This window comes from Choloepus didactylus, chromosome 17 (genome assembly GCF_015220235.1).
Source record: "Choloepus didactylus isolate mChoDid1 chromosome 17, mChoDid1.pri, whole genome shotgun sequence".
NCBI lineage: Eukaryota > Metazoa > Chordata > Mammalia > Pilosa > Megalonychidae > Choloepus > Choloepus didactylus.
This window is the reverse complement of record NC_051323.1, coordinates 55,522,893-55,541,820: the sequence shown is the minus strand read 5'-3', so window position 1 is coordinate 55,541,820 and position 18,928 is coordinate 55,522,893. Positions and strand designations below refer to the sequence as shown.

The following is an 18,928-nucleotide window of genomic DNA, read 5'->3' as shown; positions in this document are numbered from 1 at the left end:
AACAGGGTTGTTATTGGAAGCTGGATTTAAAGCCAAGTACTTGCCATTTTCCACATTGTACTGCAGTTATTTATAGGCACGCCGTCCTTGCTCAAGTCACTTCCAAGTTTAAAGTTCAGAGGTAAAACAGGCCACTGTTATTTACATATGAAGGTATTATTATTACCAGGCTACCTTCAGCAAGTAACTTTTTTCAATCTTTTTGAAAATTTTAGTCAAGAATGTACGATAAGACATTCACATTCTCTAGTCCAAAATGATGTCCAGCATGACCAAAGAACTAGCAAGACAAAAGACACAACTTATGGCCAGGAAATAAGTTTTCATTGCTGAAGAACTTGATTCCTATCAGGATAAATTTGGTTTTAGCAAGGTATGGTTGAGCTATCTGGGGCTGACTGATAAATCAAGTATTTTATCTGCCCTAAGTATGACTCACAGTAGGAATGTCACTGATCTCTTCTTAAACTGGGCAATAGAAGTCCTCTAAGAGTAGTAAAGTTTCTCTTAATTCCATCTGATGTTTAGTTGCACTCTTGTAATAACAGTGCCTGAGGCTGAAGGAGGGCCTCTGCTGGCAGATACTGGGTTCTGGGCCATGTGGTCCAAGAGAGGAGAGGAGTTCCAATAAGGACCCCACCAAGGAGGATCAGGAACAACTGGTGGCTGATAAAAGGGTTTGTATTAACTCATGTCTGGACAAGGGAAGTACTAACAGTTGAGTGATGGCAATAATAGTGTCTTTCAGTGAGGACATATTTATTGGTGGGTATGGTATGGAAAGTACCCAAAGGCTCAAGGCCAAAGACAAGACCAAAGAGAGACAGATCCCTTCCCCTCCACAAAATGGCCTTCCCTTCCCTCCACCCCAGAAGTCCAAACCTAGTAACAATGGGGGCAGGGGGTCTGAGGATTTTAAACATACCTATACCTGTGTACAAGAACAGTAGGAACCTTCGGTAAAGACAAGGTTTCCCCAAACATGGCAGTCATTTGAAACACTATATAAGGACTGCAATCAGCATTCACAAACCCTGGGCAAACCATCAGATGGTATCAATTCTTCCTAAGTTTCTGTTTTCCAACCCAACATTAGATTGCAAGAATGGAGGGAAAGATACTCTAAATTATATGACATGTTGAAGAAGAAAGAACCAGAAGAGATATTTGGGAAATTTAATGGCAAATAAAAAATAAGCATTTTTCTACTGGAAAAATGTTAATTAAAATATTCAAATAAAGTTACAGCAGAATATTCTCACTTTTTGGCTGGGGCTGTTTTCTGTAAATTCCACATTTTTAATGTGTGATCCTCTGATGCTGTTATCAAAACAGGCTCAGTGGGGTGGAAAGCAAGGGCTCGAATACCATCAAAGTGACTTCTTAATGTAAACTTAGGATTCCATGTCTTCCTCAGTGCATCTTTATTGTTTGCTATCTATTAAAGAAACAAAAAAGAGATATCTCTGCGTTTAGTTGAGGATTGGAAGACAACTATATTTCAACATTAATTCTTGCTGATTTGTGATTAAACCATCACATATTGCAACTATCAAAACAATAAAAATTTTAAATTTAAATAACCAAACCAATAGGCAAAATTAACAATATGCCAACAGTAGTTTCCTTTGAAGAAATATAAAAGGTGTAACAAGAAAACAGTTAATAAAATTCAATATAAAAAGAGAATCAAATAGTTTAATAACGTATAATAGATCATCAATAGGATCATTTTTGAAAAGAATAAGTTCAACCTAAATTATAATACAGAAACTCAGTAGTTTTGGTTAAGAGTTAAAAAAATAAGGTATCTTTAAACCTGTTAATATTGTATAATATGACCATACTTTTGAGATTTTTAATACTTTCCAACAGAAGTTAAATTTTCTTCCGTTCTATTTTACATAACAAAAAGCACTTACTAAAACAGAACATTGAACTGGTAACAAAGTTCATAAACTGGAAGGAGAAAATGTTAAAATTGAAAGAAGTAATCATTAGAAATTAAACAAAATAGATCCCTTTGGTGTGGCAGGTTGAATTGTGTACCCCAGAAACACATGTTCTTATTCTTAATCAATTCCTGTGGTTGTGAACCATTGTGGATACAACATTTTGAAGATGTTATTTTTAATCAATGTGTACCCAACTGAATCAGGATGAGTCTTAACCCTATTGTTGGGGCTTTCATGGAGAAGTCCACAGAAAGAAAGCCACATAAAGACCTATAACCTGGAAGTCTGTGGGAATACATAAGAGAAAGGAGAGGTCATCATCATGTTTTGAGAAAGCCAAGGAACCCCAAGGACTGCCAGCCCACCAGAATACCACAGGCTTCAGGGAGTAAATAGCACCATGCTGATGCAGTGATGTAGACTTCTCCTAGCCTCAAAACCGTGAGCCAATAAATTCCCATTGTTTAAGCCAACCCATTTGTATGGTATTTGTTTTAGCAGCTGGGAAACTCAACAGTTGGTAAATTAAGCACACCATTATGTTCCTTCTTTCCAAGGTAACTCCAACAACTGAAAAAAAAATACGATATTTTTCCCATACCAACTAACAAAATAGCTAAGGAGGTGGCTAGTTTTTGACTTTACACTAACCCCACGCATGAACCTGTCATACTCCAAAGCTAAGCAAGAGTGGGGGAGTACTGGTAAAACACTAGAAAAATATCACCAAACCACCAATAACAAAAAACAACAATACTAATAATAGCTGCTATATTGACCATTATTCACTCTGTTGAACATTATTCACAGCATTTTACATACAATAATTTACTTAATCCTCACAACAATCTCCAATTTACAGATTAGATTTACAGAGGCCCATGTGGTGAAGACATGAAGTCTCCAGCCAACAGCCAACAAAGAACTGAGAACTGCCAACAACCGCAAGTGAGCTCGGAAACAGACTCCCCATATTGAACCTCTACGTGACACGGCAGCCTTGGCCAATGTCTTGACTGCACCCTGATGAGAGACCTCAACCCAGAACCACCCAGCTAAACTGCTCCTGGATTTCTGACCAACAGAAACTATGAATAATAAATGATTCTTGTTTAAAGCTGTTAATAAGCTTTGAGATAATTTGGTTATGCAGCAAAAGATTACTTATATGCTTAATAAAACCTGGAACTACTTTTGGAAACAGGAAGACAGACATAACATCAAGTTTTCTAACCACTAAGAGCTAAGAAAAAAGAATGGACTTCCTCTAGGGAGAAGATTAAGTTCCATTAAATGCCAGGCAATCTCTTTGTGGGGTTAGTATAGAGTGGACACAAGTTTCTAACAGGAATTTCTGCTTTTAGCCATTATAGACTAGGTAATTTGGGTCAACTCTCTACTGAGGACAAAGAGAACAGCAGTACTAAATACAAAAATGGAGAACCAACAAGGCAGTGAAGAAATAACGGGTCAGGATCCAGGCAAGGACAGAGATCTAAGGAGATGAGCCTGGTGTTTATAATTGTTTTTCTGCCAAGGGTGTTTACTGATTCTAGATGGGACTGTCAAGATGCTGAGCAGTGCTTCTGACAGTCTTCCAGTGCTAGGGGTATACAAATTAGTGTCCAAGGTCTGCCAAGAGAGTGGGGCATGCTGAACCACCTTGCTTTTGCTTGTGATTCCAAAGGCTACATCTGAGAAGTAAAGGTGAAATGGAAGAAGACAGACCCTTGCAGAATCTGTAAATCTGTTTGAAAATGTCTCAAAAACTGAAAATGAGTGAGGTGATTTCAGATTTCTAGAGACTCCAGACAGTTGAGAGAAGCAAATTAAAATACACTCTCTGGAAGAAAATACCACCCTAGACCTCAATATTAGAAGAACTGCAGGTTCAGACATGTGGTATATATGTTAATTCTACAGACAATTTTTTAAATGTAATTATTGGAACATAATAAAAAATAACTGTGTACATAAGAGATCAAACAACATAAATGAAAAAAAAAAGAAACAACACATAATAGTAGCTGAACTACAGGATCTCTGATTAAAACTTTAAAATAATCAAGTTTACTATGCTCAAGAGATAAAGGAAAAATGAAAAATTTTGGAAGAAACCTCTAAAAAAAAAAGAAAACCAAATTGAAATTCTAAAAGCAAAAAATATGATAACCATAATTAAGATCTCAATGGATGGGTTTAACTACTGATTACATATAATATAAGAGTGAACTGGGAGAGGGCGGGGCAAGATGGCAGACTGGTGAGCTGTATGTTTTAGTTACTCCTCCAGGAAAGTAGGTAAAAAGCCAGGAACTGCGTGGACTGGACACCACAGAGCAATCTGTCTTTGGGCATACTTCATACAACACTCATGAAAACGTGGAACTGCTGAGATCAGCGAAATCTGTAAGTTTTTGCGGCCAGGGGACCCGCGCCCCTCCCTGCCAGGCTCAGTCTCGGGGGAGGAGGGGCTGTCAGCTCTGGGAAGGAGAAGGGAGAATTGCAGTGGCTGCTCTTATCGGAAACTCATTCTACTGATTCAAACTCCAACCATAGATAGACTGAGACCAGACACCAGAGACTCTGAAAGCAGCCAGCCCAGCAGAGAGGAGACAGACATAGAAAAAAAACAACACGAAAAACTCCAAAATAAAAGCAGAGGATTTTTCGAGTTCTGGTGAACACAGAAAGGGGAAGGGCGGAGATCAGGCCTTGAGGCGCAAATGCAAATCCCGAAGCAAAGCTGATCTCTCTGCCCTGAGCACCTTTCCTTAATGGCCCTGGTTGCTTTGTCTATTAGCATTTCAATAACCCATTAGATCTCTGAGGAGGGCCGTTTTTTTTTTTTTTTTTTTTTTTTTAAATCCTTTTTGCTTTTTCTAAAACAATTACTCTAAGAAGCTCAATACAGAAAGCTTCAAAGAATTGAAATTTGGGCACGTCAAGTCAAGAGCAGAACTAAGAGAGCTCTGAGACAAAAGGCAATATTCCAGTGGCTGAGAAAATTCACTAAACAACACAACTTCCCAAGAAAAGGGGGGTGTCCGCTCACAGCCACCATCCTGGTGAACAGGAAACACTCCTGCCCATTGCCAGCCCCATAGCCCAGAGCTGCCCCAGACAACCCAGTGTGACGGAAGTGCTTCAAATAACAGGCACACACCACAAAACTGGGCGTGGACATTAGCCTTCCCTGCAACCTCAGCTGAATGTCCCAGAGCTGGGAAGGGGGAGCAGTGTGAATTAACAGAGCCCCATTCAGCCATCATTTGAGCAGACTGGGAGCCTCCCAACACAGCCCAGCAGCCCAGAACTGCCCTGGGGGGACGGCACTCACCTGTGACATAGCACAGTCATCCCTCAACAGAGGACCCGGGGTGCACAGCCTGGAAGAGGGGCCCACTTGCAAGTCTCAGGAGCCATACGCCAATACCAAAGACTTGTGGGTCAGTGGCAGAGACAAACTGTGGCAGGACTGAACTGAAGGATTAGACTATTGCAGCAGCTTTAAAACTCTAGGATCATCAGGGAGATTTGATTGTTAGGGCCACCCCGACTGCCCAGAAACACGCCCCACATACAGGGCAGGCAACACCAACTACACACGCAAGCTTGGTACACCAATTGGGCCCCACAAGACTCACTCCCCCACTCACCAAAAAGGCTAAGCAGGGGAGATCTGGCTTGTGGAGAACAGGTGGCTCGTGGACGCCACCTGCTGGTTAGTTAGAGAAAGTGTACTCCACGAAGCTGTAGATCTGATAAATTAGAGATAAGGACTTCAACTGGTCTACAAACCCTAAAACAACCCTATCAAGTTCAGCAAATGCCACGAGGCCAAAAACAACAGAAAATTATAAAGCATATGAAAAAACCAGACGATATGGATAACCCAAGCCCAAGCACCCAAATCAAAAGACCAGAAGAGACACACCTAGAGCAGCTACTCAAAGAACTAAAGATGAACAATGAGACCCTAGTACGGGATATGAAGGAAATCAAGAAGACCCTAGAAGAGCATAAAGAAGACATTGCAAGACTAAATAAAAAAATGGATGATCTTATGGAAATTAAAGAAACTGTTGACCAAATTAAAAAGATTCTGGACACTCATAGTACAAGACTAGAGGAAGTTGAACAACGAATCAGTGACCTGGAAGATGACAGAATGGAAAATGAAAACATAAAAGAAAGAATGGGGAAAAAAATTGAAAAACTCGAAATGGACCTCAGGGATATGATAGATAATATGAAACGTCCGAATATAAGACTCATTGGTGTCCCAGAAGGGGAAGAAAAGGGTAAAGGTCTAGGAAGAGTATTCAAAGAAATTGTTGGGGAAAACTTCCCAAATCTTCTAAACAACATAAATACACAAATCATAAATGCTCAGCGAACTCCAAATAGAATAAATCCAAAAAAACCCACTCCGAGACATATACTGATCACACTGTCAAACATAGAAGAGAAGGAGCAAGTTCTGAAAGCAGCAAGAGAAAAGCAATTCACCACATACAAAGGAAACAGCATAAGACTAAGTAGTGACTACTCAGCAGCCACCATGGAGGCGAGAAGGCAGTGGCACGATATATTTAAAATTCTGAGTGAGAGGAATTTCCAGCCAAGAATACTTTATCCAGCAAAGCTCTCCTTCAAATTTGAGGGAGAGCTTAAATTTTTCACAGACAAAGAAATGCTGAGAGAATTTGCTAACAAGAGACCTGCCCTACTGGAGATACTAAAGGGAGCCCTACAGACAGAGAAACAAAGACAGGACAGAGAGACCTGGAGAAAGGTTCAGTACTAAAGAGATTCGGTATGGGTACAATAAAGGATATTAATAGAGAGAGGGAAAAATATGGCAAACATAATCCAAAGGATAAGAGGGCCGATTCAAGAAATGCCTTCACGGTTTTAACGTTGAATGTAAATGGATTAAACTCCCCAATTAAAAGATATAGATTCGCAGAATGGATCAAAAAAAATGAACCATCAATATGTTGCATACAAGAGACTCATCTTAGACACAGGGACACAAAGAAACTGAAAGTGAAAGGATGGAAAAAAAAATATTTCATGCAAGCTACAGCCAAAAGAAAGCAGGTGTAGCAATATTAATCTCAGATAAAATAGACTTCAAATGCAGGGATGTTTTGAGAGACAAAGAAGGCCACTACATACTAATAAAAGGGGCAATTCAGCAAGAAGAAATAACAATCGTAAATGTCTATGCACCCAAGGAGAGGCTAGGCCTCCCTGTATTTGTGCCTAAGAGTCTCCTCCTGAATGCCTCTTTGTTGCTCAGATGTGGCCCTCTCTCTCTGGCTAAGCCAACTTGAAAGGTGAAATCACTGCCCTCTCCCCTACGTGGGATCAGACACCCAGGGAAGTGAATCTCCCTGGCAACGTGGAATATGACTCCCAGGGAGGAATGTAGACCTGGCACCGTGGGACGGAGAACATCTTCTTGACCAAAAGGGGGATGTGAAAGGAAATGAAATAAGCTTCAGTGGCAGAGAGATTCCAAAAGGAGCCGAGAGGTCACTCTGGTGGGCACTCTTATGCACACTTTAGACAACCCTTTTTAGGTTCTAAAGAATTGGGGTAGCTGGTGGTGGATACCTGAAACTATCAAACTACAACCCAGAACCCATGAATCTCGAAGACAGTTGTATAAAAATGTAGCTTATGAGGGGTGACAATGGGATTGGGAAAGCCATAAGGACCAAACACCACTTTGTCTAGTTTATGGATGGATGTGTAGAAAAGTAGGGGAAGGAAACAAACAGACAAAGGTACCCAGTGTTCTTTTTTACTTCAATTGCTCTTTTTCACTCTAATTATTATTCTTGTTATTTTTGTGTGTGTGCTAATGAAGGTGTCAGGGATTGATTTAGGTGATGAATGTACAACTATGTAATGGTACTGTAAACAATCGAAAGTACAATTTGTTTTGTATGACTGCGTGGTATGTGAATATATCTCAATAAAATGATGATAAAAAAAAAAAAAAAAATGTCTATGCACCCAATCAAGGTGCCACAAAATACATGAGAGAAACATTGGCAAAACTAAAGGAAGCAATTGATGTTTCCACAATAATTGTGGGAGACTTCAACACATCACTCTCTCCTATAGATAGATCAACCAGACAGAAGACCAATAAGGAAATTGAAAACCTAAACAATCTGATAAATGAATTAGATTTAACAGACATCTACAGGACATTACATCCCAAATCACCAGGATACACATACTTTTCTAGTGCTCACGGAACTTTCTCCAGAATAGATCATATGCTGGGACATAAAACAAGCCTCAATAAATTTAAAAAGATTGAAATTATTCAAAGCACATTCTCTGACCACAATGGAATACAATTAGAAGTCAATAACCATCAGAGACTTAGAAAATTCACAAATACCTGGAGGTTAAACAACACACTCCTAAACAATCAGTGGGTTAAAGAAGAAATAGCAAGAGAAATTGCTAAATATATAGAGACGAATGAAAATGAGAACACAACATACCAAAACCTATGGGATGCAGCAAAAGCAGTGCTAAGGGGGAAATTTATAGCACTAAACGCATATATTAAAAAGGAAGAAAGAGCCAAAATCAAAGAACTAATGGATCAACTGAAGAAGCTAGAAAATGAACAGCAAACCAATCCTAAACCAAGTACAAGAAAAGAAATAACAAGGATTAAAGCAGAAATAAATGACATAGAGAACAAAAAAACAATAGAAAGGATAAATATCACCAAAAGTTGGTTCTTTGAGAAGATCAACAAGATTGACAAGCCCCTAGCTAGACTGACAAAATCAAAAAGAGAGAAGACCCATATAAACAAAATAATGAATGAAAAAGGTGACATAACTGCAGATCCTGAAGAAATTAAAAAAATTATAAGAGGATATTATGAACAACTGTATGGCAACAAACTGGATAATGTAGAAGAAATGGACAATTTCCTGGAAACATATGAACAACCTAGACTGACCAGAGAAGAAATAGAAGACCTCAACCAACCCATCACAAGCAAAAAGATCCAATCAGTCATCAAAAATCTTCCCACAAATAAATGCCCAGGGCCAGATGGCTTCACAGGGGAATTCTACCAAACTTTCCAGAAAGAACTGACACCAATCTTACTCAAACTCTTTCAAAACATTGAAAAAAATGGAACACTACCTAACTCATTTTATGAAGCTAACATCAATCTAATACCAAAACCAGGCAAAGATGCTACAAAAAAGGAAAACTACCGGCCAATCTCCCTAATGAATATAGATGCAAAAATCCTCAACAAAATACTTGCAAATCGAATCCAAAGACACATTAAAAAAATCATACACCATGACCAAGTGGGGTTCATTCCAGGCATGCAAGGATGGTTCAACATAAGAAAAACAATCAATGTATTACAACACATTAAAAACTCGAAAGGGAAAAATCAGTTGATCATCTCAATAGATGCTGAAAAAGCATTTGACAAAATCCAACATCCCTTTTTGATAAAAACACTTCAAAAGGTAGGAATTGAAGGAAACTTCCTCAACATGATAAAGAGCATATATGAAAAACCCACAGCCAGCATAGTACTCAATGGTGAGAGACTGAAAGCCTTCCCTCTAAGATCAGGAACAAGACAAGGATGCCCGCTGTCACCACTGTTATTCAACATTGTGCTGGAAGTGCTAGCCAGGGCAATCCGGCAAGACAAAGAAATAAAAGGCATCCAAATTGGAAAAGAAGAAGTAAAACAGTCATTGTTTGCAGATGATATGATCTTATATCTAGAAAACCCTGAGAAATCGACGATACACCTACTAGAGCTAATAAACAAATTTAGCAAAGTAGCAGGATACAAGATTAATGCACATAAGTCAGTAATGTTTCTATATGCTAGAAATGAACAAACTGAAGAGACACTCAAGAAAAAGATACCATTTTCAATAGCAACTAAAAAAATCAAGTACCTAGGAATCAACTTAACCAAAGATGTAAAAGACCTATACAAAGAAAACTACATAACTCTACTAAAAGAAATAGAAGGGGACCTTAAAAGATGGAAAAATATTCCATGTTCATGGATAGGAAGGCTAAATGTCATTAAGATGTCAATTCTACCCAAACTCATCTACAGATTCAATGCAATCCCAATCAAAATTCCAACAACCTACTTTGCAGACTTGGAAAAGCTAGTTATCAAATTTATTTGGAAAGGGAAGATGCCTCGAATTGCTAAAGACACTCTAAAAAAGAAAAACGAAGTGGGAGGACTTACACTCCCTGACTTTGAAGCTTATTATAAAGCCACAGTTGCCAAAACAGCATGGTACTGGCACAAAGATAGACATATAGATCAATGGAATCGAATTGAGAATTCAGAGATAGACCCTCAGATCTATGGCCGACTGATCTTTGATAAGGCCCCCAAAGTCACCGAACTGAGCCATAATGGTCTTTTCAACAAATGGGGCTGGGAGAGTTGGATATCCATATCCAAAAGAATGAAAGAGGACCCCTACCTCACCCCCTACACAAAAATTAACTCAAAATGGACCAAAGATCTCAATATAAAAGAAAGTACCATAAAACTCCTAGAAGATAATGTAGGAAAACATCTTCAAGACCTTGTATTAGGAGGCCACTTCCTAGACTTTACACCCAAAGCACAAGCAACAAAAGAGAAAATAGATAAATGGGAACTCCTCAAGCTTAGAAGTTTCTGCACCTCAAAGGAATTTCTCAAAAAGGTAAAGAGGCAGCCAACTCTATGGGAAAAAATTTTTGGAAACCATGTATCTGACAAAAGACTGATATCTTGCATATACAAAGAAATCCTACAACTCAATGACAATAGTACAGACAGCCCAATTATAAAATGGGCAAAAGATATGAAAAGACAGTTCTCTGAAGAGGAAATACAAATGGCCAAGAAACACATGAAAAAATGTTCAGCTTCACTAGCTATTAGAGAGATGCAAATTAAGACCACAATGAGATACCATCTAACACCGGTTAGAATGGCTGCCATTAAACAAACAGGAAACTACAAATGCTGGAGGGGATGTGGAGAAATTGGAACTCTTATTCATTGTTGGTGGGACTGTATAATGGTTCAGCCACTCTGGAAGTCAGTCTGGCAGTTCCTTAGAAAACTAGATATAGAGCTACCATTCGATCCAGCGATTGCACTTCTCGGTATATACCCGGAAGATCGGAAAGCAGTGACACGAACAGATATCTGCACGCCAATGTTCATAGCAGCATTCTTCACAATTGCCAAGAGATGGAAACAACCCAAATGTCCTTCAACAGATGAGTGGATAAATAAAATGTGGTATATACACACGATGGAATACTACGCGGCAGTAAGAAGGAACGATCTGGTGAAACATATGACAACATGGATGAACCTTGAAGACATAATGCTGAGCGAAATAAGCCAGGCACAAAAAGAGAAATATTATATGCTACCACTAATGTGAACTTTGAAAAATGTAAAACAAATGGTTTATAATGTAGAATGTAGGGGAACTAGCAGTAGAGAGCAATTAAGGAAGGGGGAACAATAATCCAAGAAGAACAGATAAGCTATTTAACGTTCTGGGGATGCCCAGAAATGACTATGGTCTGTTAATTTCTGATGGATGTAGTAGGAACAAGTTCACTGAAATGTTGCTATATTATGTAACTTTCTTGGGGTAAAGTAGGAACATGTTGGAAGTTAAGCAGTTATCTTAGGTTAGTTGTCTTTTTCTTACTCCCTTGCTATGGTCTCTTTGAAATGTTCTTTTATTGTATGTTTGTTTTCTTTTTAACTTTTTTTTTCATACAGTTGATTTAAAAAAGAAGGGAAAGTAAAAAAAAAAAAAAAAAAAAGAAAAAAGAAAAAAAAGGAAAAAAAAAAAAAAAAAGGATGTAGTGCCCCCTTGAGGAGCCTGTGGAGAATGCAGGGGTATTTGCCTACCCCACCTTCATGGTTGCTAACATGACCACAGACATAGGGGACTGGTGGTTTGATGGGTTGAGCCCTCTACCATAAGTTTTACCCTTGGGAAGACGGTTGCTGCAAAGGAGAGGCTAGGCCTCCCTGTATTTGTGCCTAAGAGTCTCCTCCTGAATGCCTCTTTGTTGCTCAGATGTGGCCCTCTCTCTCTGGCTGGGCCAACTTGAAAGGTGAAATCACTGCCCTCCCCCCTACGTGGGATCAGACACCCAGGGAAGTGAATCTCCCTGGCAACGTGGAATATGACTCCCGGGGAGGAATGTAGACCCGGCATCGTGGGATGGAGAACATCTTCTTGACCAAAAGGGGGGGTGTGAAAGGAAATGAAATAAGCTTCAGTGGCAGAGAGATTCCAAAACGAGCCGAGAGGTCACTCTGGTGGGCACTCTTACGCACACTTTAGACAACCCTTTTTAGGTTCTAAAGAATTGGGGTAGCTGGTGGTGGATACCTGAAACTATCAAACTACAACCCAGAACCCATGAATCTCGAAGACAGTTGTATAAAAATGTAGCTTATGAGGGGTGACAATGGGATTGGGAAAGCCATAAGGACCAAACACCACTTTGTCTAGTTTATGGATGGATGTGTAGAAAAGTAGGGGAGGGAAACAGACAGACAAAGGTACCCAGTGTTCTTTTTTACTTCAATTGCTCTTTTTCACTCTAATTATTATTCTTGTTATTTTTGTGTGTATGCTAATGAAGGTGTCAGGGATTGATTTAGGTGATGAATGTACAACTATGTAATGGTACTGTAAACAATCGAAAGTACAATTTGTTTTGTATGACTGCGTGGTATGTGAATATATCTCAATAAAATGATGATTTAAAAAAAAAAAAAAAACGAGCCGAGAGATCACTCTGGTGGGCACTCTTACGCACACTTTAGACAACCTTTTTTAGGTTCTAAAGAATTGGGGTAGCTGGTGGTGGATACCTGAAACTATTAAACTACAACCCAGAACCCATGAATCTCGAAGACAGTTGTATAAAAATGTAGCTTATGAGGGGTGACAGTGGGATTGGGAATGCCATAAGGACCAAACTCCACTTTGTCTAGTTTATGGATGGATGTGTAGAAAAGTAGGGGAAGCAAACAAACAGACAAAGGTACCCAGTGTTCTTTTTTACTTCAATTGCTCTTTTTCACTCTAATTATTATTCTTGTTATTTTTGTGTGTGTGCTAATGAAGGTGTCAGGGATTGATTTAGGTGATGAATGTACAACTATGTAATGGTACTGTAAACAATCGAAAGTACAATTTCTTTTGTATGACTGCGTGGTATGTGAATATATCTCAATAAAATGATGATTAAAAAAAAAGTTAATTACAAAAAAAAAAAAAAAAAAAAAAAAAAAAAAGTGTGAACTGGAAGATAGGCCATTTAAAAAAAACAAAAACAAACAAACAAAAACTAGAGTGAAGCCTGGAAAGCCAAACAGATGGGAAATACAGAAGAGAGGGAATAGGAGACACAAAGGATATAGAAAGAATGTCTAAAACAGTATTTAAAGAGAAATGGCTGAGAACTTTCCAAAACTGATGAAATATATCAAGCCAAGAAGGCAGGCCTAAGAACTTCAACGTTAAATAAAAAGAAAACCACACCTTGGCTTTCAACCAGGACATAGAGTGTATCAGTCAGAGAAAAAAAATCAGATAACCATTACATGACTGATAGTTTGACTTCAGCAGAAAATAATAAAAGCCAAAGGATGATGAAATAATATAATTAGAATGCTTTCGGAAAAAACAGAAACAAAAACAAAATCCTGCCAACTAGAACACCCAGAGATAATATGTAACCCAGCTCAGGAGAAATGAAGACAATTTTTAAAAACTATAAACAGAGGATTGAGCACCAGTAGACCTTCATTAAAGAGAAAGAGTCAAAGTGTTCTTAGGGCAAAAGGAAAGTGATCTCAGATGGACAGTCAGACACACAGGAAAGAATGAAAAAAAAAAAAGCAAAAAATGTAAGCATATGGATAATCCTAACTGAATATAGAATGTACAAAACTATAATATCTTGTAGGGGATAAACATATAAAGAAATAAAATATATAACAAGAATGACATAAGTCATGAGAGTTAAATGGAATTAAAAGTGTTCTAAGGTCTTTGCATATTTAATAAGGGTGTGTACGGTAATCTCTAGGGTAATCATGAAAAGAGTAACAAAAGAGTATATAGGGACAACAACTGCATCTTTGCAGTTGGGACCCTACTAAGTGGCATCCAGGGAGAGGATGCCAGGAGGCCAGACTTCAGACCCACCTTTTCAGCAGAGAGGCAGTGGTACAGCAGCAGTGCAGTGAGTCGACTGGTCAGTGGAACGAATTTTATAGTCTTACTCTGACATGTGCTCTGTGGTTGGACTTGCTGCCAGGGAAGGCAATGTCAAAGTCTTAAGGAAACTGCTCAAAAAGGGACATAGTGTCGATGTAGCAGATAACAGGGAATGGATGGTAGTTCATGTAGCAGCATATCACAACTCTATAGAATGTTTGCAGATGTTAATTCAGGCAGATTCATCTGAAAACTACATTAAGACAAAGACTTTTGAGGGTGACTGTGCACTGTATCTCACAAGCCAAGAACACTAGAAGACCATGCAGATTCTTTTAGGAACTGGAGCAGATCCAAAAACAACTTCTTTAGAAAACATCATGCCACAGACTTTAGCTGTAGAAAATGGACAGATGTACTAAGGCTGCTGCTTCAACATGGAGCAAATGTTAGTGGATCTCATCCTATATGCGTATTGAATGCCTTGCACCAGGCCTCTTTTCAGGAAAATGCTGAGATCATAAAATTACTCTTAAAAAAGGAGCAAACAAGGAATGCCAGGGTGACTTGGGAATCGCACCTTTATTTGTGTCTGCTCAGTCTGGCAAGCTAGCAAGCTTGAGCATACTTATTTCATCTGGTGCAAATGTCAATTGTCAAGTCTTGGACAAAGCTACTCCCACGTTCATTACTGCTCAAGAAGGCCAAACAGAATGTATGGAGCCTTTGCTGTCCAGGGGGGCAGATCCTGATCGTTACTGGAGTGAGGACAATAGGAAGTTACCTACTCATGCAGCTGCTCAAATGAGCCATACAAAAATCTTGGACTGGTTAATATCCTTTAGTAACAAAGTCTGTGAGACTGGGCCAGACAAAATAAGCTCTGTATATTCAGCAGTATTTGGAGGACATGAAGGTTACCTAGAAACACTACCCCAGAATGGCTATAGTCCAGATCAATAGTCCACATCTATAGCCCAGATGTGCCTCGTTTTTGGGTTCATTTCTCCCATGTGAATGGTTTTCCAAAAGGACTGTAAGATTGCTGGAATTGTGACTATTCTTCTGAAACATGAAGCCCAGCTAAATGAACTTCATTTAGCATACCGTCTAAAGTGTGAAAAGTTTCCAGTATTTTGGTTTATGAAGAAGGGTTGCCCACTGCACTATGGAACCATACATCTGAATTTATAAATCACAAACAACATATAAAGAATGGTTGCCACCTCTTCTGCTTGCCACACTTGACCCATTGAATCTACTCTGCAGTTCTTGGCTTGACTTAGTCAGTGATGACATCCTTATTTCAATTTGGAGTTTACTAATTGTGCAGAGTGTCACCAACTGTTGAAAAGATGCTCTCAGCTCGTGTCACAAACTCCTCTTGGGTTCTATAGCAAAATATTGCCTCTGTTCCTTCCTTGACCCTTCTCTGTTCTTCGAAAATTCGATCCAGTCTAAAATAAGAAGGCCTACGATCTGACAGTTTTATCCATCAGCTGCCAATTCCCAGCAGGCTGCATGATTATTTGCTCTATGCAGAGGTTCTGAGGCCATATGAGATTCCAGAGCTGGCAGTTATTCAAGAAGGAGAAATCAGTCAAGTTACTTAACACAACTCATTTCTTACCCCTAAAACAGAAGAACCATGAAGTACAAATTCTTGATGATTTTATAGTTGCACAAGATGTAATCTAATATGAATGTTTACAAACTGGGCTTCCCAGTAAAAAATATTATAAGCCTAGCTTATGTCACTTTATTGCAGTTTTATCATCAGCATGTTTTATGTTATAATATTCATTTGCCTGACCATATTCTTATTATGTTAAAGAATGGTAATGCTGCTTCTACTGCTAAACATGGTATGTTTCCACCTATGTTTCTTGTGTGAGGAGCTCAGAATAGAAGGGTATACAACTGTGGGAGTTGAACCTCTTATTAATTATTATATTATTTGGAATTTAATCTCTCTTATGCTTATAAAAGAACAAGTTTTTCTTATCTTGTCGTATGTTTTGGATGTTCTTTTTCACTTTTATTTTTATTCTTATTTTTATTTTTTGGAGTAATGAAAATGCTCAAAAATTGATTGTGGTGATGAATGCACAACTATAGATGGTACTGTGAACAACTGATTGTACACAGTGGATGATTAAATGGTATGTGAATATATCTCAATAAAACGGAATTTTAAAACAAATACCTATATAAATGACTGTATAACTATATAGGTTTTATCTTGTGGCCATGTGATTGTAAAACCTTGTGGCTGACACCCCCTATATCCAATGTATGGTTTTATGAGTAATAAAATAAAGAAATGTAATAAAAAATAAATAAATAACAAGCAAAAAAAAAAAACCCTATCATAAGACAAAAAAAGATTAAAAAAAAACCCTCTATCTAAATTCATTTTATATCAGTTCATATAAATAAATTATGTTTAAATGGGAATGTATTTTAATTCAGTTATCACTAACATTATTAATTTAACAGATATTTATGAATTAAAAAAATAAAGGGACAAAATGCTTCAATTAAATGGATGAAACAAAAGTCAACTAAGTGGTACTTAAATAGGTAAAATAGAAGAATATAGAAACAATGGAAATAGAAATGATTTTTAAAAAACACCATACCATAGATGTAGAGAACAGAGTGCAAGGAAACAATTTAAATTAGAAGATTACTGTAGTAGTTCTGAGTGAAGAAAAATGATGCCTTGGACTAGGATGGGAGGTGTAAAGAAGTACATGTTTTCCAACTGTTTTTGGCGGTAGAAATCAAAAGCACAGCGAGTGATTTTCAGGAAGACAGTGTGTGTTGAAGGATCCACTTTGGAATGCTTCCTTATAATATCCATGGTTTGCTTAGTGTCCACCCTATATCCCCCATATGGCATTCTTGACCAGGAGCTACACTGTATTCTCAAGCAGAGATAATGAAGTATCAAAATGAGATGATATCAATGAAGATATAAGTTGTAAATACTTTAACTATGAAAGAAGCAACTGTTTTTCTGACAAATTTTTTATTACGAGGAGCAAGTATAAACACATTAACAAACAAGTGCGCTGGGGATTAAATAAATACATCCACAGAGGTGCAAAGATTCCAGTTTAGGTCCAAATCACTAATGGGTCAATCTTAACATCTGGAAAGCACCCTGTATACATCAGGTTCAACAAAAATTCAAATCACGTTCTGCAGGATATTGACAATGTATTAAAGAAAAGAAGCAAGACTTATATTGCTGTCGGACAGACATGAGTTTCAACTAATCACTGGTGCCATGAAGCAAAGCAAAACTCAAATTTGGTCCCAGAAAAGGGAATTCTTTCCCTTATCTAAAACCAATGAACAAACTAAACTAACTGAAATATGGATTTAGGTAAATACCACAATTTCAATCTCTCAGTCATGAAAAATTTTATTATTGATCTTCATAATACATTATTTTCAAAGGTTTTGCAATTAAAACTGAACCAAGGTCTATATTTGTGAAGAAGTTTTACCATTGCCATCTTTTTCTATAAAACCAATTTTTTGTTTTCAAACACTGAATAAAAACAACAAAAATAAAACCACTACTCACATCATAAGTTAATGAATCTGCTTCATTGGCCACTGTAAGGCCTGCCAATTCTCCCAGTCCCAGTTCACTTTCAAGGGCTTCATCTGCTCCCATGATGAAGGACTTCCCGGAAGAAGGAGGAAATGTCAATGCTTCCACTGAAGGGGGAAGACAAAAATGAAACATAAAAAGCTCTAGAGTCAACAATTAGTCTCATTCGCTTGTATCAAATTCACTTCTTATAAGGGTATGCATATACTTGATTATTTTAAAATGCCTTTAAACAATAAAATTCAATGAGCTGAAAATCCTGAAGAACTGATTGCTTTCTTTCCTATCTTAAATGTAGCCAAAGGCAGAATCTAATTAGAAAAATAAAACATGAAACCAAACCAGTAATACACTGTCCTTTACTTTTCATCACACAGAAAAATAATAGGGCTATAGGAGTAAGTTTTCCTCATTTGACAGTTGATCTAAATACAAAATTATTTCTAGCAATTACTAAACATGTAACAAGTGACTCTTTCTGAACACTGCTAGTCTCATTCAAAATGAAATTTGGCCTGTAACTTAGATGAATGCAGAACATTTCTAATGAAAATAGTTAAAATTGTAAAATGTGCCTATTTGAGGCAAAATTAACATTGGTATTAGCAATCAGGATTGCGTTTGGGGAGGAGTGAAGGGGTAGTGAGTAGATGACACCCTGGTGCTGTTCTGCTTCTTTACCTAGGCAGTGGTGATATGGGTGCATTCACTTTGTGACAGTTCATAATACACTTATGATTTAATCACTTTTCTCTAGGTATGTTATACTTCTTTGAAAAACACTTAATTTAAAAGGAAATTTTTTAAAGTGCACATTTCAACATTCATTAACTCTCAACTAGGCTTTAAAATGTCAAATTTAATTTGTGATAAACTTGAGTATCTTTACTTCATAACTCTGAACTTACCCATCCAAATGCCTCTGATAATTATCACAGAAGAACCAGTAAAAGGAAAATGGCAAATTAAAACAGAGATCTTATTTACTTTTGTCAAAAATAAAATGTCATTCCTATAGATGAAAATTATTC

General features: G+C 37.8%; 1 protein-coding gene across 1 annotated transcript in view; it reads right to left on the bottom strand.

The window, feature by feature from the left end:
* Positions 1-18,928, bottom strand: part of STRN (striatin) — a 181,872-nt gene that overhangs the window by 44,589 nt on the left and 118,355 nt on the right. Inside the window, 2 exon segments of the mRNA XM_037806627.1 lie at positions 1,263-1,438; positions 17,868-18,004. Coding sequence (XP_037662555.1) covers positions 1,263-1,438; positions 17,868-18,004 — 313 coding nt within the window.